This window comes from Lampetra planeri, chromosome 53 (genome assembly GCF_965212315.1).
Source record: "Lampetra planeri chromosome 53, kcLamPlan1.2.h2, whole genome shotgun sequence".
In the NCBI taxonomy this organism is placed as follows: Eukaryota; Metazoa; Chordata; class Hyperoartia; order Petromyzontiformes; family Petromyzontidae; genus Lampetra; species Lampetra planeri.
In genome coordinates, this window is record NC_136159.1 from 879755 (window position 1) to 904181 (window position 24427).

At 57.7% G+C, this 24427-nt stretch overlaps 3 protein-coding genes across 5 annotated transcripts in view; 2 read left to right on the forward strand and 1 right to left on the reverse strand.

Annotated features, from left to right (window-relative positions):
* Positions 1-380: 380 nt before the first annotated feature.
* Positions 381-6445, forward strand: C53H19orf25 (chromosome 53 C19orf25 homolog). The gene is made up of 2 exons (XM_078617253.1): positions 381-839; positions 3141-6445. Exons 1-2 carry the CDS (start codon positions 707-709, stop codon positions 3377-3379), a joined length of 372 nt encoding a protein of 123 aa, XP_078473379.1. The 5' UTR covers positions 381-706; the 3' UTR covers positions 3380-6445.
* A 969-nt stretch (positions 6446-7414) lies between these two features.
* Positions 7415-12719, forward strand: SRP19 (signal recognition particle 19). 2 transcript variants are annotated; one of them, XM_078617252.1, is made up of 6 exons: positions 7415-7704; positions 7856-7984; positions 9322-9397; positions 9911-9982; positions 10569-10677; positions 11589-12719. In XM_078617252.1, exons 2-6 carry the CDS (start codon positions 7947-7949, stop codon positions 11717-11719), a joined length of 426 nt encoding a protein of 141 aa, XP_078473378.1. In that variant the 5' UTR covers positions 7415-7704; positions 7856-7946; the 3' UTR covers positions 11720-12719. The 2 variants fall into 2 exon arrangements, with proteins under 2 accessions (XP_078473378.1, XP_078473377.1); XM_078617251.1 differs by having other exon boundaries at positions 7415-7984.
* Positions 12720-12847: 128 nt separating this feature from the next.
* LOC144734841 (adenomatous polyposis coli protein-like) overlaps positions 12848-24427 on the reverse strand; it is a 68118-nt gene continuing 56538 nt past the window's right edge. For both annotated transcript variants that reach the window (XM_078617248.1, XM_078617249.1), the window contains exon 15: positions 12848-21650. In XM_078617248.1, the coding sequence (XP_078473374.1) occupies positions 14510-21650 (7141 nt within the window). In that variant the 3' untranslated portion in view covers positions 12848-14509. The remainder of the gene's footprint in view (positions 21651-24427) is intronic.

Genomic DNA, 24427 nt, shown 5'->3' on the forward strand with positions numbered 1-24427 from the left:
GAGTATGATGATGATGAGTATGATGAAGAGGGCTATGATGATGAGGAGGGGTATGATGATGAGGAGGGCTATGATGATGATGAGTATGATGATGAGGAGGGGTATGATGATGAGGAGGAGTATGATGATGAGGAGGGGTATGATGATGATGATGCGAGATTGCTGCCCGCGTGGCGACTGCTCATGTCAGGTCGGAGGTTCCCCGCCTCGGCGTCTGCGCGTGAGCGACGCGCCAGGTCAGAGGTTTTACCTCTGACACGACGCGCCAGGTCAGAGGTTTTACCTCTGACACGACGCGCCAAGTCAGAGGTTTTACCTCTGACACGACGCGCCAAGTCAGAGGTTTTACCTCTGACACGACGCGCCAAGTCAGAGGTTTTACCTCTGACACGACGCGCCAAGTCAGAGGTTTTACCTCTGACACGACGTGGTGCGCCGATTGCAGCTAAAGCTGAGTACGCGACTTCACTTGGCAAATTGCATCTTTTATTTATATTTTAGTTTTGTTATCCTGACAAATCCAAAACGACCACCGCCCCCGTCAGTCGGCCACGTGAGCGAGTGACCGGAACCCTGGAATTGAGCTGCTGGGGTCGCGAACGCCGCCGCCCGCAGCTCGCCCGGGCGGCGGTGGCCGCCGCGCTCAGGCGCTAGGAAAGCCGCCGAAAGCCTGCGGGGGTAGGCCCGGGCCGCCGCCCGCAGGGGAATGTCCGCCAAAGGCAGGAAAAGGGCGCCGCTGCCTTCGCGGCCCGAGCCGCCCACGGTGGAGGAGGTGGTGGAGGACGTCCACGGCGCAGGGCCCTCGGACCCCGTGTTCAGCTTCTCCGAGGAGAGTGAAGGCGAGTCGAGACACTCACTCACCTACTCACCTACCCACTCACCCACCTACTTACCTACTCACTCACCCACCCACCCACCTACTCACTCACCCACCTACCCACTCACCTACCCACTCACCTACGCACTCACCTACCCACCTACTCACTCACCTACCCACTCACCCACCTATCCACTCACTCACTTACCCACTCACCTACCCACCTACTCACTCACCTACCCACTCACTCACCTTCCCACCTACTCACCTACCTACCCACTCACCTACCCACCCACTCACCTACCCACCTACTCACCCACCCACCTACTCACTCACCTACCCACTCACCCACTCACCTACTCACCTACCTATCTACTCACTCACCTACCCACTCACTCACCTACCCACTCACCCACCTACCAACTCACCCACCTACCCCCTCGCCTACCCACCCACTCACCTACCCACTCACCTACCCACACACTCACTCACCCCCAAGGCCTTCTTCTGCCTGGCGGAGGCCTCCCTCCCGTGTGAACCTTCACGTACTTGGGCAATGCTCGGAGGGTTGAAAGTTGCGCGATTTAAAGTCTTTGGTTTGTTGTGCCGGGTAAGAGCCCAGCCGAGGTGCTCAGAGGCGACGTGTCCACACGAGAGCGCCACGGAGCGGACTTGTCGTGTGGACACTTAAAGAAGCCACTAAATAGTCGCGACTCGTGTACATCGCGATGTTAATAGAATGTAATGTTGCTAATAGTGGTTATGTTTGTGCATTGTTTTGGGTGCTTTGTGGAACACGTTTTTCTTTTGCATCGATTTCGATTTGCTTAATCGTTTTAACTTTTTTTACGTCATTGAGTTTGTCATTTCGGTGATAGAGGTCACTGTCCTTGGTCTCTTGCATTCTTGCCTGGTTAAACAAAATCATCTTCAACTCGAAACTATGTCGTGTCTCTCTGTATTTGTGTGTCTATGTATCGCTATGTACGATTTGTATCTGTCTCTATGTATCTATCTGTCTCCTTGTATCGATGTCTCTATCTGTCTATATCTGTGTATATATCTCTGTGTATCTTTGTATATCTATATGTCTGTGTATCTCAATGTACTATATTTTTCTGTCTCTGTATATCTATCTATCTCTATGTATAAATATATCTTTGTGTGTGTATCTCCCTCTATGTATTGACATGTCTGTATGCATCTCTGTGTGTGAGTGTGGTGAGCAAGGTCACTTGTGAACCCGACTCTCTGGAGTTCTCGCCCGCTAAAGTCAACGTGAAACTTGGGTGGCCGTGGGTCCCATTGCCTCCTTCAGTGTAAACCTTTTATCATCATTGTCCCCACACCAAATAAGTTACCGATAAAAATTAATTCTGCAGTCACCTAGTAACAATGCTCATACATCGCATGTTCTAGTCGCGTAACACAAACCGGTGTTGCTAAGTATTTGCCACCTCCATCGATGCCAACTTCTACTCAGGCCCATTTTGTAATTTAGAATCGCTATTGATGTATGCAGCATATGCATTTTTATAGAGGCAGGTAGTCGTGGGTCTCTTAGTCAGTCTTGATCTCTCTCCGAGTCTATAGATCTCTGTGTGAGCCTATGGGTCTGCACGTAATGAGTCTGTGGGACTGAGTGTATGAGTCCCTACGGATCTATGGGTCTCTGTGTATGTCAATACAATATGGATTTTTCAACGACTACATGTAACCACATCTGTACAAAAAAGGTGCATATGTCTTCATTGTATTTAGAGGCAATCAGTAATCGGCACAGGAGAATAAACATGGTATTGAGTCCGGACTTAGGGGGACAGCAAGGATGGGCGAGGGAAGGGGGTTGCAGACCGTGCACAGGAGAATGACTGAGCTCTCGCTGAGCGTGGTTGGCATGGGCTCGAGTGCAAGGATTTCTATTGGGCCATCTGTCCACAATGTCCCCTATCTGAACCACTACCGTTCCTGCTCCCTCTTCATAATCTCTCTCCGTGGCTACTACTCCTTCCCCATCCATCCAATCCATTCATCATAATTTGCTGTCATCAATTTTGCTTTTACTTAATTCACGCATCACAGGTTCACCCATTACTTCCTCTCATGTGTGTTATTCGCCTCATCTTCACCATTACAGTCATGCGTACCGTTGTTAATTCGCTGCAAAGCGCCTTGGTTAAAGCGCTATATAAATTACGTTAAGATAAGGTCTTTGTAGCCTGGTGCCTGAAAACCCCTGTCACGGGTTCCAGTTCACGGCCTACACACTCAGTTGTTATGCCACTGCACTAAGCTCTGCTCTCAAATGTCACCTCTGGCACAGGAGGAGGAGCAGGGGTGCAGGACATGGGCGGGCGTCCTGAGCACGATACCACAGACACCCAGGTCCACGACTGCTTCCAGCGCTGCCGGCGCTTCGTGGAGACGCACCAGCAGCTGCGTGCCGCGCGGAGCCTGTTGGACGAGAAGCTTCAGCAGCTGCAGAGCAGCGAGGAGGAGCTGCAGGCCACCGTCGCCGAGCTACAGGCCAAGGCCAACGAGGGCGCAGGCCTGGTGGCCTGAGGGAGGTGCCCTCTCGGTCGTCCCCCGCTTCCAGAGACACTGAGTCGTGAAAGCCCGTGGCATCAAATCACGTGGCACCGCATGCAGAGTTCCCAGCCCTTCTCAAATTAGTGTTTACAAGTGATTGTTAGGGTACGCTGAAGTTTCGTGGGCTGGTCTTTAGTATTTATCAGCATACTGGATGGTACATTCCCTTGACCCTTTTCTCACATCCTGACAGGTTTATTCAGTGCTTCTCATGACCTGTTGGTAAATTTGAAGTCGTACTTGGTAGTAACGTGAAATATTGCCACTTACAATTGTGTACCATTAGCCCTTCCGCCAGCAGTGGTTTGAGCAAGTAATTGCAGGGCTGCATTTTAACCTTTCTTTTTTAACCCCTTAGCTGGTACCGTTATCGTATTTTCCACGCAAGGCACGTTTCGGTGATGTTGGGCTGCCGGATGTGGTTTTCCCGGTGAAGGGAAATCTTGGGCGACTGACACCTGAGAACCGAATGGTTCGTGCCACGTCCAAGCAGCCAAGCTCCTCCAGCGAGAGACGCATGATTTATGACTACTCCCTGTGGTATTGCGAGGAGGACAGCGCGGTGGCCGAAGACATCACAAACACGCTCGACTCAAAGGATCTCCGCCGCTTTGTGGACCATGTCGATGAGGTGGCTGGTGAGCTGGCCATCAAAGCAGTCACCAATGTCATCCAAAGCAGCCGCTACTCCGTGGTGGTGCTGTCCCCGCAGTCACTGCAGTCAGCCTGGTACAGATCCATTATGCACTGGAGCCTACAACAATGCTTGGAGCCATCCGTTTTGTTCAAGTTGGTGCCCGTGTACGTGGGAGGGGCGAAGTCGCCTCAGATACTGTCTCACATTGCCGGCCTGCAGTACTCCCACCGCCACTTCCACACCCGCCTCATCAAAACGGTGGACTTGAAAGTCAAACTCCGTAGAGTCACGTAGCGCCACGGTCCCCCGAGTGCCAGGACGACCTCGGCGACGCGATGATGCGTCTTATGGGAAGATACAATCCAAGAAAACAAACAGTTCTAAATGTTATTGCTACACGGTTTACGCATGTGTGTATGGGTGGGTAGCGGTAGCATAGTGGGTCGCGCGCTCTGCTAAAAACTTCGGTGATCTGAGTTCAGTTCCGCTTACGACTATTAGACAGTGGCGAATATTTTAAGAGGTCCCGCGTTGCCCCCCCCCCCCCATGTTGACTCAGCATTCAAAACTAGGACCTGGAGCGGTGTGAAAACACAATCATTGGAGAGACGAAGGTGGCTGTGCATTGTTGGCCACCCACCCCCCTCGTGTGCGGTGTGCCGGCCTTCATAGGTGCTCGTTAACGACACTTGCGCGAAAAGTCTTCTGAAGACTGCAGCTGCCAGCTTGGTAAGAAAAAGCCAAATTAGGTCAAGCTTTTCATTATAGTACTGCAGTGATGTCACTGATTTACCATAATAATACATGAGAGTGATGTCACGACGTCGCTAGTGCCATGATGACATGCTCCCCCATCACTTTAAAGTCCTCATTAAAGAAGCTTCAAACTCAGTCTGCCTGGGTCACGCAGCATAGGAGTGTAGCTAAAAATAAGAGCTGAGCGACTGCTGCAGTTTGCATATGTCGTGCTTATGTGGATTTTGACCGGCTGCAAGGCGTGTCCATTAGCAGTGGGCCAGCATGAACATGAGCTGAGCATCGGGCTTCTTTTGATGGTTACTTTCTTCCTCTGCATTGGCATGTCTCTGCAAGATAAATTATTTTTAAATTAACTTGTTCCACGTGCACGGAGGCAGATGGAGCAATGAAAAGGACTCTTGTGCAGGTTAAGGATGGATTGTTACCGTGAGAGATGGCAACGGCTTGGAGAAGCCTTCGTCCAGGCGCGGATTGACCGTGGCTAATTATAAGCATGAGGATGATGCGGAGGGAATGCTGGATTGGTGGTGGGATTAAAAAGCAGGTGGCTTTTAAATGTGTACTAAAGAAAATAATTGTGCCTTCTTGGGGGTGTGTGTATTTATGCCATCGCTTTTGAATGTTTGAAGGCCAACCCTGTATTGTGTGTGATTGCGCCAGACATCCGCGCGCACCTGTGATGCAGCGCTGTAGAGGAAAGGGTTGGTGGATAACAGAGATGTGCGAAAATCTCAAACATGCCAGGTTACTAAGTGACCAGGAGTTATGGCAGCAGTGCACGTGGATGCACAAACTCCACTGTGCAGAGCTCTTGGGAGTTATCACATTGTATGCATGCTTTATTTTAACTGGGTACTCTGATTTCGTTCCGCAGTCCAAACACTCGAATGTGGAGTTGACCAAACATCCTGATGTAGGACCCTTCCTGCAAGAGAGTTGAATCTCAGTGATCATTTTTTTTTATAAATATAATTAGAAGTGTGACCTGACATTACTGTACCCATTCACCATTGAAAAATAAAATCCAAGAGACTTGGGATAAAAACAAGAAAAGCCGATTTTATTGTGGTGCATTTGATAGATAATTCTGCGCATTATCAGTACCACCTGATAGCACACCTTTCCTCAATACAACTCTTACTTTTAATGCATTGACATTCTGACTGCATAATTTGTAGCAACAGACCTCGTTTGGGTCAGTTGTGAGTGGGCTTGGGCAGGACACGTCGCGATCAAGGGTGTCAAGGGTGCTGACTGGGAGCCGAGAATAACGACTGAGTAGCCAGCCAAAGGGAGGGCGCCTGCCGAGGAGATGGAGCGATGGGATGACCCGTTGTGCAGGAGCGAGGATGGATCGTTATATTTTGTAACTGTGAGGGATGGCGACAGTTTGGAGAGGGGGCCTCCATCCCAACAGTGGTTAGTTCAAGGCTTATGATGTACTCATGTATGTTGAACTTCTTTCGCACCGTACGTAGCCAACCGTGCATATCGGCAAGCTGATTATACTCGCCTGTCGGTGGCGAGATGGAAAGAGGGTGTGGCGTTTCACGATTTCGTTTCTATCATCACAATCTTGGGATGGCTGGGCTCGCCTAGAGACACGTGACCTTTTCCTCTTGAAATAAAACTTTGACCTCAAATGCGCGTGTCCATGCTTGTAAATATTCCCATGACGCTTAGCACTCCCTGTCGTGGTATTTCACCTGTATTACACCGGGAGATGAAGGCAATACAAAATGCAGCCTCAATCGCAAGGGTATCCAAGATGAATCGTGATGCAGACCTTCCCCAAGCGCAAACCTTTGGATGCCCGAAACAAAGCGTGACCCCACATCACCAATGAGCTATTTTCAGTAAACATTCTCCAGTTTAATGCATTTATTTTTTTGTCCTAGCAATCATAATAATTTTAACGTGTAACGCACCACCGCACAGTATTTGCTCATTCTCGTAGAGCAAGAACGTCTCGGATGCACAAGGAACCACAGATGCAGCAAGGCAGCGACGAGATGATCCAGTGCCAATATTCGCCCAATCTCTGCGGTATTGAGGTGTTATCGGCCAACGAATGAGTGTTTACACGTGGGAGGAAACCCGGGCACTCGGGGAAATCCCTATCGCAGCAGTTGTGCCATGATCCACCAACCCTCGCTGTCCCCACAGTGCTGGATCACAGGCCACACGCAGGATAGCCATTCCCCCCCCTCCCCCAATCATTTACCTGGCTAGCCTGGCTAGCCAGCAGAACGCTCTTCCTCATGTGAATGCAAAGTGTGGACTCCACCAGTTCCGTCTGTATGGGATAGAGTTTCTCCTCGCATGCGTTGATTTTCTCCGGTTGCTCTGGTTTCCTCCCCATTAATTGCCCCGATGACATCTTGATATATAGAGGAAAGAGGACCGCAGAGCTTGGGAATTGTGTGGTCGCGCCGACTCCATTGCAGAATGAAGGTCCCGCCTGGGAACGCCACGTGGGTTAGTGGGGGGGGGGAGGGGGCAGGGATCGTAATTTGACCATACTTCACCACGCAAGCCAATGCATTCCACTGCGTTAAGCGCCTTTGAAAGTGACATGAAACCGCGTGGGAGTGACCGGTGAGGGCGTGGCAAGCAGTGGCCACGTGGTGGCGCCATGCCGCCGTCGTCGATACCTCTCGGCGTGTTTTTGCGGATCGATAATTAAATAAAAAACAGCAATTTTTTTTTATATATTATCAACCCAAAACAAAATAAAATTGTCGCCGTTCGTATTAAATTCAGGGTGCGCGTCTCACGCGACCTAAACCCGCGGCTCGCGTGAGTCGGAGTCAAATCTAAATAAATAATTAACTCGCTGCAGCCACCGGCCCCTTCCAGAGGCAGCTGGGAGGCCGTGCGGACACCACTCGCAGCGCTCCGAGTAACTAGAGCCGCGACTCAAAACATTCTCTACGGCATCCACGCGGCGTGTTTGTGCTTCTCTACTTAGATTGTAAATGTAATTTCATCTTTAACACTTTTCTGTAATAAAATAAGAGTGACTTGGGGACGCGGTTTGTCCCCGGGCCTAGTGCTGGGTGGGACCCGGACTCCCACCGAGGCCTGGCGCTCCACTACGTCGACTTCGACAGAATCCCGACCACAGCCATCGACTGTTGCGTTATGTCGCACCTCAACAAGACGCCCGCCGACAAGGAGAGGTGAGCGACAGGGACCTGGGGAAAGCAAAGGAGAGTGAAGATTATCGACTCCACGACGGGCCCACCCTCGACCACGGCCTGGCCTGAGTTGCCCGCCCGCCAGCGAAGCCGCTGGGTCGGTACGCGGCGCTAGTCTAGGGCGGTGACGGGTGCGCAAATAACACGGTTCAGTCACAACTCCTTAACGTTTATAATTATTTTGTTGTTTTAACGCGCAAATTCAGACACTGAGGCGACAAAATAAAGTTGCGAGGCATGTCTACGATTGCAATTTGGTTGTAATTAAATGTCATCGGTACCCGCCTTGGTCAAATCAACTGCTGGATGGAGGCCTTCACGACTCCGCGATGATCGTGAAACCCTCTGGGGGCCCGCACACAAACTGATTCCACCGCTCCATCTCCCCTTGGGTTTCCTCTCTCTCTCTCTCTGGGACGCGTTCCCTTCCCTGGCTGGCACTCACGCATTAGTCTCGACCACACGGCCACCAACATCCCTTCTCGCCATGACGTGGCCTTCCGAAGCCCCCTCCATCGCATGGAGATGAAGAAGTCTCCAACCCGCTTGTGTGTTCTCTCATCCTCGTGCTCCTCAGGCTCTCCGTGTCATTTCGAGCACGCTTCGCGGTTATTGTTCCACTCTCGTTATTTTCCGAAACATATGTCGAAGGCGGACGGTACAGCATCACCACAAGCTATTGCGACTTAACCAACGTGTCTCATATAAAACAAAAAGTTGATTGCGGAGATGGAGCGATGCAATTAGCTCGCCAGATGGATTCTTACATCGTAGAATCGTGATGACGGCCGCATGGTGACGAGGCCTTCATCCAGCAGTGGAGAGACCACTGCTGATAATGGTGAACAAATGGATGGCGTCCGTCTGGTGTCGACATGACGTTAACTGCGAAATCTGGCATCGGGGAAGAAGCGATGGCGTGGCGTGAACGCGTCGGTTGCGAGTGTATGGCCGTGATGACCTCTTGAATGAGTGAGCAGGGTTAATGCATCATCGCGAATTCAGTTTGAGCAGCTGATGGTCATCATAACCACATCCCTTGAGAGTTGGAAAATACGCCAAAGCAAAGTTAGTTGGCATATTTTCCGACATGATAGGCTGTGTCGGGTGATGGAGGGTTTTTAATTAAAACATTGACATACACGAACTAACCCAAACTAAACAAATTATAAATGAGATGGAATAATGTTTTACCCATGCTCCAATGTCAGAAGGTTCGTGGAATTACTATGCGCTGAGAATCATCACCGGTGTTTATGATGCGACACGGTCTCATCCCACCCGTGATGCCCCGTCTTGTTTGTGGCGTGTTGCCACAGGTTCGTCTGCATCTACCCCGCGTACCTGAACAGCAAGAAGACGATAGCGGAAGGGAGGAGGGTACCAAAGGATAAGGTGAGGGGCGGCTCTCGTCGTAAATCATCGTAATTAAACACGTCCCTTCGGAGTGGGCAGGTAGGAACTTGGTTGATCAGCGCATTCGTGCACGACAGACAAATATGCACGAGAGACAAATAATCCCTGGTGGGCAGTGTGGAACCTGTTGTTCCTACCTGTATAATTAACGTACAATCTTGATTACGTACAGCAGCCTCTGTCTCTGTCAAGCCACTGCTCAGTGAGGGCCTCCCTATGCCGTGTTTGTCAAGCGGGCCTTGTTTGACCCTTAACCCCTCCCCCCGAGTGCGGATTGGTGAAGTGTGCACCGAGAAATGGTTCAGAATTTTCCCCGCCGCCACTGATTTAGCTGTGGCCGGGGATCAAACTTGGTTCGCCCGGTTTGGAGCGCAGTGCACACTGCAAGCCTCTGCCGCCAACACTTCTCCGCTTGTCGTTTAGTAATTGCTACTCATTGGCCAATTAGGTGTTTACCAATTGCAATCTCGGTGTGTGTGTGTGTGCCATCAGGCGGTGGAGAATCCGACCTACGTGGAGATCAGGGATGTCCTCGTAGCGGCGGGCATGAACGTTGTGGTGGAGGTAAGGCCTCAACGTACTTCATCGCTGGAGCTGGGATGGACGGTCGGTCAATCAAGTCGACTGAAAATTCAAATCGTCGATTTGTATGAAAAATAAGAATAGGTTTGACCCTTTTTGGCAATAAAACTGGTGTTAAAATGTTCAAACACCAAATAGAAACCTTTTTCAAGGAATCAAGTCTGCATTAACCACACGTACTTGTGGTGAACATGCAAACCAACATCCTCTGATAATATATTTGCATTGTCTTTGAAACTCATTGGCCTACACCAGAGACAGCCTTCTTCATGGCCTCGTCTTACCAGTGTCAGGCCAGAGAACGTCAAACGAGGAAGAGTACAAAGCCAATGCACTTATCAGAGCATTTATATTTCGGGGTGAGCAGCTATATCATGGGACCTTTTGGCATTGAGTGGATAAATGCATGAGGGTGAAAGAGTGACACTATAGCCTCGTGTGAAACACGGCAGGGTCTTCCCTCGTGATGCTAGCCCTGCACTATAAGAAGGATTGCGCCAACACCAAATGTTGCGAACTTGTGCGGATTGCGGTGCTCGTGTGAACTTGTGGCCTCTGCGGTCCGCAGAACAAGATGTACCCCCGCGAGTGGAACCGCGACGTGCAGTTCCGCGGACGGATCCGCGTGCAGCTGAAGAACGAGGACGGCTCCCCAGTGCTGGAGGCCATCCCCACTCGTGAGTCCAGCACACGTGCACAACCCCCTCATAATTAAGAATGGTAATGAACAATAATAAATGATTAATGATGGCAGGGGGAAAAGAGTTCCCTACAGTGATAATAACTGATAAAATTTGGTATTGGTGGTATGGTTTCGATAGCGAAGGGCGATTGTCAAAAAAGGAAGGGGCAGCTGTTTCACAGGTGCAGTTCTGCAGTGGTTTCACAGTAGGGGTGCGATGTTTCTGCTGTGTGATTCCAGTTGTCATTTTTAAAAAATTGGCAAATTTGGACCATGACGCCACAGTTCAAATTACCTCACGATATCTTTGACGTCAGCTGTGAGTTAAGGAGACGGGTACGTAGCAGTATTATGGTTCATTGGGACGGCCACTGGATTCTGACCTCTGTAACCTCCTGATGAGCCAGGGTATGGCACCTCAATGCCCGCAGGAATGGAGCTTAACATTTTTGCGATCCACCAACCCTTGCTGCTTCCAGTGCTGGATTACAGGCGTGCATAACCACCACTGCCCGTCTGCATGTAAACACTCATTAATTGGCCGAAACATCTTATTACATATAGGGGACCGCAGAGCTTGGGCAATTGTTGGCACCGGCTCACCGCCTTGCTGCTGCTGCTCGTCCGAGTCCCACCTGTTTGTGGTTCCTCCTCATGCCCCGAGCCGTTCTCTCTCATTCGAGAGTGAGCGAACACTGCGGCGCGTTCCAAGTTGAAATTGTCACGCAGTTATACGATGCTATTTCATTCTTTATTGTATTAGTACCGGTAGATGTGGACTAAGTCGCTAATTCAGTCAAACGTCGGGCTTTGAGGTCGGGCGCAGTGGTGACCTGTGTTGCGATTAATCGTGCGTTACTGATGGAGAGACGATGACGTGATTTCTCTGTACGGTGTGGCGCGCAGGCCAGGCACTCTTCACCTACACGGCCGACATGATCCCCAAGCTGAAGGCGCGTACAACCAAGACGGGCGGCGCCGAGCCGGCCAGCCAGCCCGGCGACAGCAGCCGCAAGGGCAAGAAAAAGAAGAAGTGATGCCGCCAACACCGTCACCGTCATGGCTCCTCTCTCATCCTCGACTTCAGATTCACGAACCAGCAACACCTGTTCACCCATCTTCGCGTACCACCCCGTTAACGGGCTCTACAGCGGTTGTCAGGATAACTGTGCCACAAATCTAAAACGTGACAGCCGCACACACTTGGGACTGTTCCTTCCCCTTGTCGGCTCAAAGTACGACTGTCTTCGAGTTCTGTGCGGGTCAGCTCATGTGAATTTGTACCTCTTGGCTAAAGGCCACGATCCACTGGGGCAATTTTAGGGCAAATGTTGTCTACAATGCATTAACCATGAACGACCAAGGCAACTTGAGTCGGCAATGGAATGGCGTGAGATAGATTGCTCTAGCCAATCAATTAAAGCACAGCTTGATTACAAGTGTGCATGCTGAACAATCTGGTTCATTTACAGACTGTAAATGAAACGGATTAGGGATGGGGTAGGCAATGTAGTTACTAGCTGAGGGATGGGGTAGGCCCTAGTACAAGTCATTAGTTGATTGGGGATGGGTAGGCCGAGTACTCGATGATTAGGCATGAGTCAGGACTAGTTAATAGGTTAGTCAACTTGTCATGTAGTCATTCCTTTATTGAAGTCAGCCAGTCAATACATAACTAAACAGAAGAACAATCGGAAGGCTTTCTGTTCTGTCTGCCCAGATCCCACTCATGCTGGATTTGGAAGCTGACATTTTTTAAAAGATGCATGTAGTGTGACGCCACGAGGCAGTGCTGTGCCGTCTGCCCGTCTGATTGGAAGTTCTTGCCCCGTTCCCACAAGGGGGCAGCTTGAATCTGAATTGAGTTTTCTACAATAAGAAATTCCACGGTGACAATTGCCCTTGAAATGTTCAGAGTGGGTCATGGCCTTAATAAGAGCTGCCATAGAATAATTGCATGTCCATGGGTACTGCATGGTCTGCAGTTTACCTACCACCTTGTGCTGTCTTACAAAATAAAGTAATGTATGTCCTCTGCTCAAGGCTTTGGTGTGAGCATCTTTTCGCGAAGGGCACACACCAAGGCAAGGTGGCGCCCCTCGCCTGCACTTCAGTTCCCAGCACGCCAAGCAAAACGTCGGACATAGCGTAGAACAATACAGTGCTGCAGGTTATACCAATTTATTGTCAATTAACTCATTTACATTAACAATTCCTCATATAGACTGGAGTACAGCGCATTAAAAAAGCAAAATCTCATACATTCAGGGTAGTTCGCACAATGGTTTCCACGTCTACTTCTGCATAAACGAACGGGAGGATGGGGGGGGGGTTAGGGAGTACAGCCTGGCAGTTAAGCTCTTGCTTCTCGATGAAGCAATCCCTGTGTGCAAACGCGTGTCCTCGGGACCGTCCGTCTCAGCCCTTTCCCCGTCTCTTAAAGCAAAAGCGCTGCAGAGTCGAGTGTCGGGACGCCTTCAGCGACGATGGCGTGCCGCCGACCCGCGAGGGAAAGAATGGCCGTCTCGTTTGGGCCCCGCTCGCGACCACCAATGAGAAAGGCGGCGGGGCCAAAACGGTCTTAAGGTCGCGGAGGAGGGAAGAGTTGGCAATCACAAGCCAGGTTTGGCCTCGTCGACGAAGAATAAATTAGATGGAACGGCGAGATAAAAACTCAGGCCCCTGTCGTTAAGTTTATCGTACGTTTTAAATCGCACACGGTTCGCTCACGGGGAGTCCTGCCAATAGGCGGTCTCCGTGTTCGTCATAATACTCTTGAGAGGGCAGCTCAACACCGAGGTCAATTGCTGACAATCATAATTACACGAGTGAAAAGCTACTTGTTACACAACAGACGACACACACTGCTACGTGACCCCCAGACCGCTGCAGAGTTCTCCTCGACGGCACCAATGCCTGCGCGCCGTCGCGCTCGCAAGCCGGCGAGAGCACGGCGCCATCGGCAACGGGCGACATCCCACAAAGTACCCCTCCTCTTGCAGACCGCCGGAACGCCGGCGACAGGAACAAAGACGCGCGTTGTACGCATTAAATATTGACCAGGCTGTACAATCGCCCTTTAAAGCATCCCGCAAATGAGGACGAGTAGTGTGTTTCCAGTGGTTACACGAGCACTGCTTAAAAGACTCGCGAGCGCTGACAGCAGTAGTAGTTGTAGTGGTGAAGGGGTGGATTTATGGCTTGTGGGGTGAGCCCAGAGGAACTAAAACTTACGAAAAGGTAATTTGGGGGTGTAAAATAGAAAGGAAACCCAACACACCGAGACACAATCCATTGCTATGTACAAACCGTTATGCCTGCCCGGAGTGCAGCAGCAGCATGCCATTGCGACAGTAAACACTGAGAAACCACGACAAGCCCAGGATCAAGATGCAACTCTCGGGGTGGGGGAGGGGGGTGAGGTGGGGGTGAGATCTGGAAAAAACACAGCCTACTATCAAGTAGTCAAAATGAGTCGATTAAAACTTCAAATAATTCATAAGTTGGTTTGAACTTTTTTGTTTGTTCAATAAATAAAAGTGAGTTCCACCGTTTAAGTTAACTTCATTGGAACGCACTTCACATTGCAAATTCTAGGTAAAAACGTACACCTTGATTTATTTTGTCGCGGTTCCGCCCACAGTAACACATCGCTCGCGTCACGCACAAACAGAAAAAAGTGCAAACCCATCCCCCCACCCCCCTTCCCGCACCCTTGGCGTGTTCACCGCAGTTCGATCGTCGTCGGGATTATTATTTTCATCGTCATAATCGGCGACACCGCGGGCGGCGGCGGCGGCACGCGAAGGCGTCGCGACCCCCCCGGCTCACACGGACGTGACGAGGTACGACCCCGAGTGCAGCTTGGTGTTGGCGTCATCGGCGTCGCCGCCACCGCCACCGCCCTCCGCCTTCGGCTCCTCGTGCCGCTTGCCAACAACGGGCGTGGGAATCTGGGACGGCCTGGCCGCCGCCACCACCACCACGCCGCCGCCGCCGGCACCGCCGCCAACGACGACGGCCCCGCTACCGGCGTCGGCGCTGGACTTGCGCGGGCTGGGCACGTAGTTGAAGGGCGTGACGCGCACGGAGACGGCGCCGCTCGGGGAGCTGTGCTTGCTCGAACTGTTGGAGCTGAACGGCGTCTTCTCGCTCAGCGTCGGCTGCGACTCCAGCTCGGGCGACTGCTGCCCGGCGGACGGCGGACGCTCGCGCTCCCGCTCGGCATCGCCGCCGCCGTCGGCCTCGTGGTTGAGGCTCAGCGTCGACGCGTCTCTGCTGCACGTCCCGCCCTCCGAGAAGTCGTCCAGGCCCGACTGGCTCGTCTTGTCGGGCGACGTGGCGGCTCCGTCGCTGCCGCTCGCCGACTTGCTCGAGCGCGGGTTGTTGATGGGGCAGTCCTCGATGCGCACCCACACGTCCTCCGTCTTGGAGACGGCGGGCGCCATCCGCAGCGCCGGCTCGTGGTTGGCGTGCGCGTCCACGTTCTGCTGCTGCGGCGGCGGCGGCGACGCGCTCACGTCCGCCGCGTCTCTGAGCTTCCGCCAGGTGCCCCGCGACCGGTGGCCGCTCTCCCCGCCGGACGGGCCGTCTGAGATTCCCGTCCCGTGCACGGGGCCCGTCTTGGAGGCCCTGTCCGTTGTCAAGCGCTGGCCAGACTGCAGCGCATTGCTGCGCTTCTCAGTCGCCGCCTGGCCAGCCTGCGCGTTTGGGTGAAGCTTGTCCGGACGGCCTTTCCCGCCGTTGGGAGGGTGACCCTTGGCTCCTCCTCCTCCCAGGGCTTTGAACACCGCCGCCCCCTGCCGAGGCTTCACGTCCTCGCTCCTCGTCTTGTCCGACGACTCGGAGGAGGCGGACAGGATGGAGGAGGAGCTGCCCACCCGCCGCCAGGTGCCCACGCGGGGCAGCGAAGAGCTGTGCTTGCTGCCCTCGCGCTTCCACGTGCCCGAGCGGCCCGTGGGCACGCGGGTGGGGCTGCGCGACTGCGATCGGCTCGGCCGCGCCCGGGCGCCGTTGCCGGCGCGTTCCTCCGCTCCCCCCGCGCCACCCCCCCTCCCCTCGAGGCCCCGCTCCGAATTGGGCGACAGCTCGGGCAGCCCCGACACGGACTCGCACGACGCCGACTCCTTCAGCTTCTTGCGGAGGTCCGGGCTCGGCGTCTCCTTGATGAAGGTGGACTGCCGCACCAGCGCGGGTTTGTCCGATCGCTCCGACTCGCTCTCGCTCGACCTGGTGGACGACATCCGCGCCAGCTCCGCGCGCTTCGCCGGGATGCCGCCGCTCCTGCCGCTCGTCTGCGCCACCATCTTGGCTCCGGGGGATCCCCGGGCGCCCGCGGGCTCCGGCCGTCCGGCGGCCCCGTTGCCGTCGACCCTGCTCCCCGCCGCCGCCGCGCCGCCGGCCTTGGGCGGCGTGATCTGCCGCGGGGGCGTGGAGGAGCCCAGGGAGCGGCTGGAGGGCAGGCAGGACAGGTTACCGCTGGTCGGGAGGCAGGCCAGGTTCCCCGAGCTGGACGATCGCGACGAGGGGGCGTTGGGGGACGACGTGCCGGCCGACGTCTGCCCGCTCCTCCCCCCCGCGGCGGCGCCGCGCACGCCGTTGCGGCCCGACGGGAAGGAGTTGCGTCCGGGCGACATGGAGGCTCGCCCCGGAGAGAGCGACTTTCGCGCCGGGGACTGGAGGCTGCGGGCGCTGGCCAGCTGCTCCAGCCGCGAGCCCACGGCCTTGGGCGTCACGGGGCCCAAGCTCAGAGACGGCCTCGCCGCGGAGCTCATGTCGGAGCGCGCCGGCGCGCTGATGGAACGGCTCGTGCCGGCCGGCGCGCGCGCCGACGCCGGGCTCTTCGAGCCGACCGGCGTCTTGGCGACCGGCTTCTTCGGGGCGGGGCTGGCGGTGGGGGAGGGGTTCCTGAGACCCGGCGACGGTGCGGTGGCCCGGCCCCGCGTCACAATGGGCACCACGGCCGCCGGCGGCTGAGCGGGGCGAGACAGGCACGGCACCGCCGAGTCCGAGCTGGGCCGCGCCTTCCCCGTGATGCCGCTGCGGTACACCTTCTTGCCTCCCTTGACGGCCTTGGGCGCCACCTCCTCGTCTCCCTTGCGCCACTCGCCGCCGCCCTTCTCCGCGGCCTTGACGATGCGAGGGCCGCCGCCGCGGCCGCCGGACAGCGACTTGTTCTCGTGCTCGGGCGTCATGTGGAGCGGCGAGCCCAGCGAGAGGCCCGACACGAGCGAGAGGATCGAGTCCGAGTCGGAGGAGGCGCGCCGCGACAGGCACGCGGCCGCCTGGTTCAGGCTGCTCACGATCGAGTTGGCGCCCTCCTGGATGGCCTTCCAGTCGAAGCTCTCCGAATCGGGCGAGCCGATCTTCTCGGAGCCGGGGCTGTCGAACCGCTCCACGGGGACCCCACCCTCGCGGTTCTCGGCCGCTCCCCCGTCGTCCCTCTCCGGCTCCACGGTGCCGGGACCGTGGTCCCTCACGGCCGCCTCCTGCCCGCGCGCTCTCAACCTCCTGACGGACGGGTCGGGGGGGGCGCCGCCGTCGTCGCCGGCCGCCCCCTGCTCCTTGGCCTCGGCCTTGCGCGTGCGCTGCTGCTTGCGCCGCTGCGGCATGGCCGACGAGATGCACTCCTGCAGCAGGTCGTCCTCCGAGTCGACGCTCAGCGAGCTGAGCGAGCTATTCCTCGAGAAGCACACGGGAGTGTCCTCCACGCGGAATGCCCGCGGAGCGTAGGCCGACGGCTCGGCGGCCTTGGCCCGCGCGGGAGGCCTCTCCGTGGCGCCGCCCCCCTCGCCGCCGCCGGCCGTGCGCGCCCCTCCCCGGTTGTTGTTGTCGCGGTCGATGTCGCTCAGCGAGCTGAGCGAGGAGTTGCGCGAGAAGGACACGGGCGTATCCTCCACCGCAAACCTCTGCACCTGCTCCTCCAGGCCGCTCCCCCTCTTGTCCGCGTTCTTCTCGGCACGCGGCAGCTGGCTCGTCGGCACGAGCTTCGGCAGTCCCTTGGGCAGCTTTGTTCCCGGCTTCTGGCCCTCCTCCGGGATGGCCGCCGGCTTGTGGACGCCCTTGGCGGCCGGCGGCCCCGACGACTTGGGGCCCTTGTGGTAACCGCCGCCTCTTCCGACGGCGCTGGCCTCTCCCGATTTCTTCCCCGGGCCCCTGGCCCCCCCCGCGGGAGCGTCGGTCGCCGCCCCGTCCGTCTCGAGTCCCGCCTTGTCACCGGCGAGGTCCGTCTCGTCGTCCTCGAAGTCGAGCGAGCTGAGCGAGTCGTTGCGCGAGAAGCAGTACGGCGTGCCCTCGATGGGCGTGAAGTGGAGCGGCGAGTCCGACGAGAAGCCGGGCCGCGGCCGCTCTTCGCGCGCCGCCGCCGCCGGCGGGCCCCGGTGGCCGCCTCCGCGTGCCTCGTGCCTGGCCGGCAACCTCCTCGCCGGCGCCGGCGCCGCCTCCCCGCCGTCGCGCCGCTCCGCCGTGTCGTCCGCGGTCAGGTCGCCGAGCGAGGTGGCCGCGGAGAAATTGACGGGCGTCCCTTCGGTGCGGTACGTCTCGAGCGAGTCGCTTGCCGGCGTCGGCTGCAGGAGCAGGCGGCCCTGCGCCGCCGAGCGCAGGGAGGGCAGCTTCGACTTGGCCGATTCTCCCCCGGCCGCCGGGCCCTGCTGCATTTGGTCCATGATCTTCTTGACTCGGTGCGGTTTGTGGCTTTTTCCCTTGGGCATCGCGGAGCTGATGCACTCGGCGAGGATGTCGTTCTCCGACGGCTTGGCGCCGCCGGCGCCGGGGGTCCCCGCGGCGGCGCGGCCGCCCTCCTCCTCGTCGTTGCTGCGCCCTTCCGTGGGGACGGCGTCCCGCTGCTCGGCGGCGTCGCCGCCCGCGCCGACTTCGCCGCTCGCCTCGTTGGGCGGCGAATCGAAGGTGAGGTCGCTGAGCGACGTGGCCGTAGAGAAGTTGATGGGCGTCCCCTCCGTGCAGTACACGTTGGGCACGTCCCGGTTGAAGATCTCGCTGGTGAAGCTCACGTGCTTGGGCGCCTGCACGGGGAGGCGCGTGCCGCCGCGGGCCTGGTACAGCGGCAGCTGGCTCGGCTTCTTGGGCGCCGCCGCCACCGTGCGGCCCTTCGCTCCCGACGCCTTGTGCGACGGGGCGGCGGCCGCGTCCTTCTTCTGCTTGGCCGCCGTGGACTTTGTGGGCATCGCCGAGTTGATGCACTCCTCGAGGATGTTCGAGTCGTCCTCCGAGTCCTCCAGCGCCTCCGCGCTGCCGCTCTCCTCGGCGCGGCGACTGCGGCGCGCCCGCTCGGCCGGCGTCGCCGAGTTCTGCGCCGCCTCCGGCGACGCGGCCTCGGCGGCCGCCTCCTCCACGACGGCCGCCAGCGCTGCGCCGCGCAGCTCCGCGTCCTTGGCGATCGGCGGCTCGTCCATGCTGAGCGCGCTGAGGCTGGACGCGCACGAGAACCCGTCCGGCGTTGCCTCCGTCTCGAAGTGCAGCAGCGAGTCCCGCGACTGGGTGCCCTGCGCGCCGGCGTCCGCCTTGCCGCGCCACGGCTGCCGGCCCCCGTCCGGCTTGGCGCCGCCCTCGCCGGGCCCCTCGCGGCCCTCGTCCTCGTCGTCCGGCCGCTCCGACCGCAGCCGCGGCGGCGGCGGCGTCTTGCTGCGGCTGGGCGGCATGGTCTGCCCGGGGCTGTCGGGCAGCTCGCTGGGGCTGATGACGCCGCTCACAGTGCCGCTCACGGGGTCGCTCTGGATGGAGCTGGCGATAGACGAGTCGGGGTAGCTGTCCAGCGAGCTGACCGAGCTGCACCGGCTGAACACCAGCGGCGTCTCCTGCACGTAGTGGTCCAGCGGACTCTTGGGCGTCTGCGAACCGGACTTGGACGGCGACTTGGCGCCCGAAAAGTCCACCGTCTTGTGGTGCGCCCCCTCGCCGTGGTGCCGCGCCGCCTTGGCGCGCCGCGCCGCTGGCGACGGCTCGGGGCTCTCCTCTTCCCCGGCGCCGGCGCCGTCCTCCGCCAGGTCGACGATCCGGATGTCGGCCCGGCCGGAGCCGGACTTCCCGCTCGGCGGGTGGTGTGACGTCTCCATGCCGTCGTCGGCGCTGCTCAGCGAGGACAGCGAGCTGCAGCGCGAGAAGCAGATGGGCGTGCCCTCCAGGCAGAAGGTCTGCATCTTGTCGCCGCTGGCTGCCTGCCTGTTGGCGTACAGGCCCTGGCCGGGCTCGCCGGCCCCCCCCGCCGCCGCGTTGCCGTCGCGCACCGCCAACTTGCCGACGCGTACGTTGGCGGGCTTGCCGGCCACGTGCGCCGACTCCTTCTCGGCGCTCATCTTTTTCACGCCCATGAAGAGCTTGTGCCCTGTGGGGCCGTACTCCGCCGGGTACTTGAGGCTGTAGTCGATGGGCTCGTCCCGCACGCGCCCCTTCTCCGGCAGCTTCATTCGGTACCCGCCGAGTGCCGCCGCCTCCGCCTCCTCCTCCTCCTCCTGGTTCTCCTCCTCCGAGTAGCGCTCGCTGTAGTTGGTCGGCTTGTCGTCCTCGTAGTCGTCGTCCTGGCAGTCCGCCGCGTTGATGCGCCGCTCGACGGGTGGCTCCCTCTTGCCGCCGCCGCCGCCATCTCCGCCGCCGCCCGGCCGCATTGGGTAGAACTGCGCGGCGGCCTGGTGCTGCGGCGCGTACTGTGGCCGCTTGCAGTAGCTGGGGAACTGGCCGGCGAGGCCCTTCTCCTCCGCGCTCTGCTTGTCGCCGCTCTCCGCTTCCTGCTTCTGCCGCACCCACACGTCGCTGCCGCGGCTCGGACTCTGCCGGCCCGAGTTGAGCTGCTCGTCCGAGTACTTGAGGCTGTAGTTGATGGGCGTGTCCGTCTCCGAGTCGTTCTCGTCCAGGTGGTTGGCGCTGTGAATCTTCTGCGCCAGGTCGGGCGGGTACTTGCCGTAGCTGTGGTACTTCCCCTTCTCCTTCTCGAAAGCCGCAGAATCGGACGGCGCCTTCCCCGACGCGCCTTTGGAGTGCGCGGTCTTCCCACCGGCTCGGCCTCCGTCCCTGTGCGCCGCCTTGAACTCCACGCCGCCGTAGTGGTACTGGAAGCCGCGGCTCTGCCCGTCCGCCTTGCCGTAGCCGGGCGCGTTGGGCTGCGGGTACGAGGTGCCGCCCCCGCGTCCGTCCGACGACAGCGACCTCGCCCCGTCGACGGAGGACGCCGAGCTTCCCGCCGCCGCCGCCGCGGCGTCCTCGATGGCCCAGGCGACGCGGGAGTGCTTGCTCACATCCGGCACCGCCTCCATCGCGCCGCCCACGCGGTACGCGTCCGCGGCCCTCGGCTCGCGCTCCGCGCCCAGCGCCGGCGACTCCCCCTTGGCGCCATCGGCCGGCAGGTGGTGCCGCTCCTTGGGGTACAGGTTGTGGTGGTGGTGCCCGTGCAGCAGCGGCGAGTTGACGAACGGCGACAGCGCCGCCGGCTCGCCTCCGCCGCCGGCGGCGGCGTCCGCCCGGCACACGTTCACGCCGTTCTTGCGCCCGCCGCCGCCGCCGTCCAGCACGTACTCGCTAACCAGGCCGTGCCGCTGGGGCTTGTGCGCCGACTTGCTGCGGTGCTGCGCCTTGGGGCTGAGGTTGTCGATGTTGTCGAAAGTCTCCGTCAGGTTCTGGGCGTCCAACTCGGCCTCCAGCGCCCGCTGCTTGCGCACGGCGAGCGTGGGCATGCCGGAGTCCGGTGACAGGATGTTGGCGTCCTTGTACTTGGCGGGCCGGTTGGCCATGAGGTTGCGCAGGGCGGCGGCGCTGCCCATGGCGATCATTTTGTGCTTGGAGTGAATGAGGTTCTTGAGCATGGCGACGGCGCCCATGTCCCAGAGCGCCTCCTGGTCGCGCGCGTTGCGGGCCGACAGGTTCCAGAGCGTGCCGCACGCGTTGCTCACGATGGTCAGGCTGTGCGACTTGAGGTGCTGCAGCAGCGTCTGCAGGCAATTGTGCTCGCGCAGGATTTGCCTGGGGGCGAGGGGAAGGCGAGGGGAGGGGGATGCGAGGGAGAGGGGAGGGAGAGGGGAGGGGAGAGGGGGATGCGAGGGAGAGGGGAGGGAGAGGGGAGGGAGAGGGGAGGGGAGAGGGGGATGCGAGGGAGAGGGGAGGGAGAGGGGAGGGAGAGGGGAGGGGAGAGGGGGATGCGAGGGAGAGACGAGGAGAGGGGAGAGGGGAGGGCGACACCAGCTTCGTAACGACTCAGCGGCAGCAGTAGCAGCAGCAGCGTCGCCAAACCCTCCCACCAAATACTACGACAAACTTAGCAGAACCCTCAATAAAATATAAAAAACTAAAGATAAAGATCCCCCATATAGCCTTTAACAGACTATTGGCCCAGGGCCGATTCAAATCATCATCACTGGTGTTTGGCCGTGAGCGGGAATCTAACTCGGCTCACCTTGTTCGTAGTGCAGCGCGCTAACCACTCCACTGCCGCTCCAAGTACATGCGCACGCTCACACACACACGCTCACACACGCTCACACACGCTCACACACGCTCACACACACACGCTCACACACGCTCACACACGCTCACACACCTTCACACACACACGCTCACACACGCTCACACACACACGCTCACACACGCTCACACACGCTCACACACCTTCACACACCTTCACACACACGCTCACACACGCTCACACACCTTCACACACGCTCACACACCTTCACACACGCTCACACACACTCACACACGCTCACACACCTTCACACACGCTCACACACCTTCACACACGCTCACACACACACACCTTCACACATGCTCACACACCTTCACACACGCTCACACACACTCACACACGCTCACACACCTTCACACACGCTCACACACACTCACACACACTCACACACCTTCACACACGCTCACACACACTCACACACACTCACACACACTCACACACGCTCACACACGCTCACACACCTTCACACACGCTCACACACGCTCACACACGCTCACACACCTTCACACACGCTCACACACACACACCTTCACACACACTCACACACCTTCACACACCTTCACACACCTTCACACACGCTCACACACACACACCTTCACACACGCTCACACACACACACCTTCACACACCTTCACACACGCTCACACACGCTCACACACCTTCACACACGCTCACACACCTTCACACACGCTCACACACGCTCACACACCTTCACACACGCTCACACACACACACCTTCACACACCTTCACACACGCTCACACACGCTCACACACCTTCACACACGCTCACACACGCTCACACACGCTCACACACCTTCACACACGCTCACACACGCTCACACACCTTCACACACGCTCACACACGCTCACACACGCTCACACACCTTCACACACGCTCACACACGCTCACACACGCTCACACACCTTCACACACGCTCACACACGCTCACACACCTTCACACACGCTCACACACCTTCACACACGCTCACACACACTCACACACGCTCACACACCTTCACACACGCTCACACACCTTCACACACGCTCACACACCTTCACACACGCTCACACACCTTCACACACGCTCACACACGCTCACACACGCTCACACACCTTCACACACGCTCACACACGCTCACACACGCTCACACACGCTCACACACGCTCACACACCTTCACACACGCTCACACACCTTCACACACGCTCGCATACGCTCGCACACGCTCACACACACTCACACACACTCACACACGCTCACACACGCTCACACACGCTCACACACCTTCACACACGCTCGCATACGCTCGCACACGCTCACACACACTCACACACACTCACACACCTTCACACACGCTCACACACACTCACACACCTTCACACACGCTCACACACGCTCACACACGCTCACACACGCTCACACACGCTCACACACCTTCACACACGCTCACACACGCTCACACACGCTCACACACGCTCACACACGCTCACACACCTTCACACACGCTCACACACCTTCACACACGCTCACACACGCTCACACACGCTCACACACGCTCACACACGCTCACACACGCTCACACACGCTCACACACCTTCACACACGCTCACACACGCTCACACACCTTCACACACCTTCACACACGCTCACACACGCTCACACACCTTCACACACGCTCGCACACCTTCACACACGCTCACACACGCTCACACACGCTCACACACGCTCACACACGCTCACACACCTTCACACACGCTCACACACGCTCACACACGCTCACACACGCTCACACACGCTCACACACGCTCACACACCTTCACGCACGCTCACACACACTCACACACACTCACACACGCTCACACACCTTCACACACGCTCACACACCTTCACACACGCTCACACACACACACCTTCACACATGCTCACACACCTTCACACACGCTCACACACACTCACACACGCTCACACACCTTCACACACGCTCACACACACACACCTTCACACACGCTCACACACCTTCACACACCTTCACACACGCTCACACACGCTCACACACCTTCACACACGCTCACACACGCTCACACACCTTCACACACGCTCACACACCTTCACACACGCTCACACACGCTCACACACCTTCACACACACTCACACACGCTCACACACCTTCACACACGCTCACACACCTTCACACACGCTCACACACACACACCTTCACACACGCTCACACACACACACCTTCACACACCTTCACACACGCTCACACACGCTCACACA

What these genes read in the sequence shown, in the direction of transcription:
- C53H19orf25 (XM_078617253.1), top strand. Translation starts at nt 707, where the DNA reads ATGTCCGCCAAAGGCAGGAAAAGGGCGCCGCTGCCTTCGCGGCCCGAG. An exon ending in CTTCTCCGAGGAGAGTGAAG is followed by an intron (nt 840 to 3,140) that starts GCGAGTCGAGAC and finishes CCTCTGGCACAG; the next exon opens with GAGGAGGAGCAGGGGTGCAG.
- SRP19 (XM_078617251.1), top strand. Translation starts at nt 7,947, where the DNA reads ATGTCGCACCTCAACAAGACGCCCGCCGACAAGGAGAG. An exon ending in GCATGAACGTTGTGGTGGAG is followed by an intron (nt 9,983 to 10,568) that starts GTAAGGCCTCAA and finishes TGCGGTCCGCAG; the next exon opens with AACAAGATGTACCCCCGCGA. An exon ending in GCTGGAGGCCATCCCCACTC is followed by an intron (nt 10,678 to 11,588) that starts GTGAGTCCAGCA and finishes TGTGGCGCGCAG; the next exon opens with GCCAGGCACTCTTCACCTAC.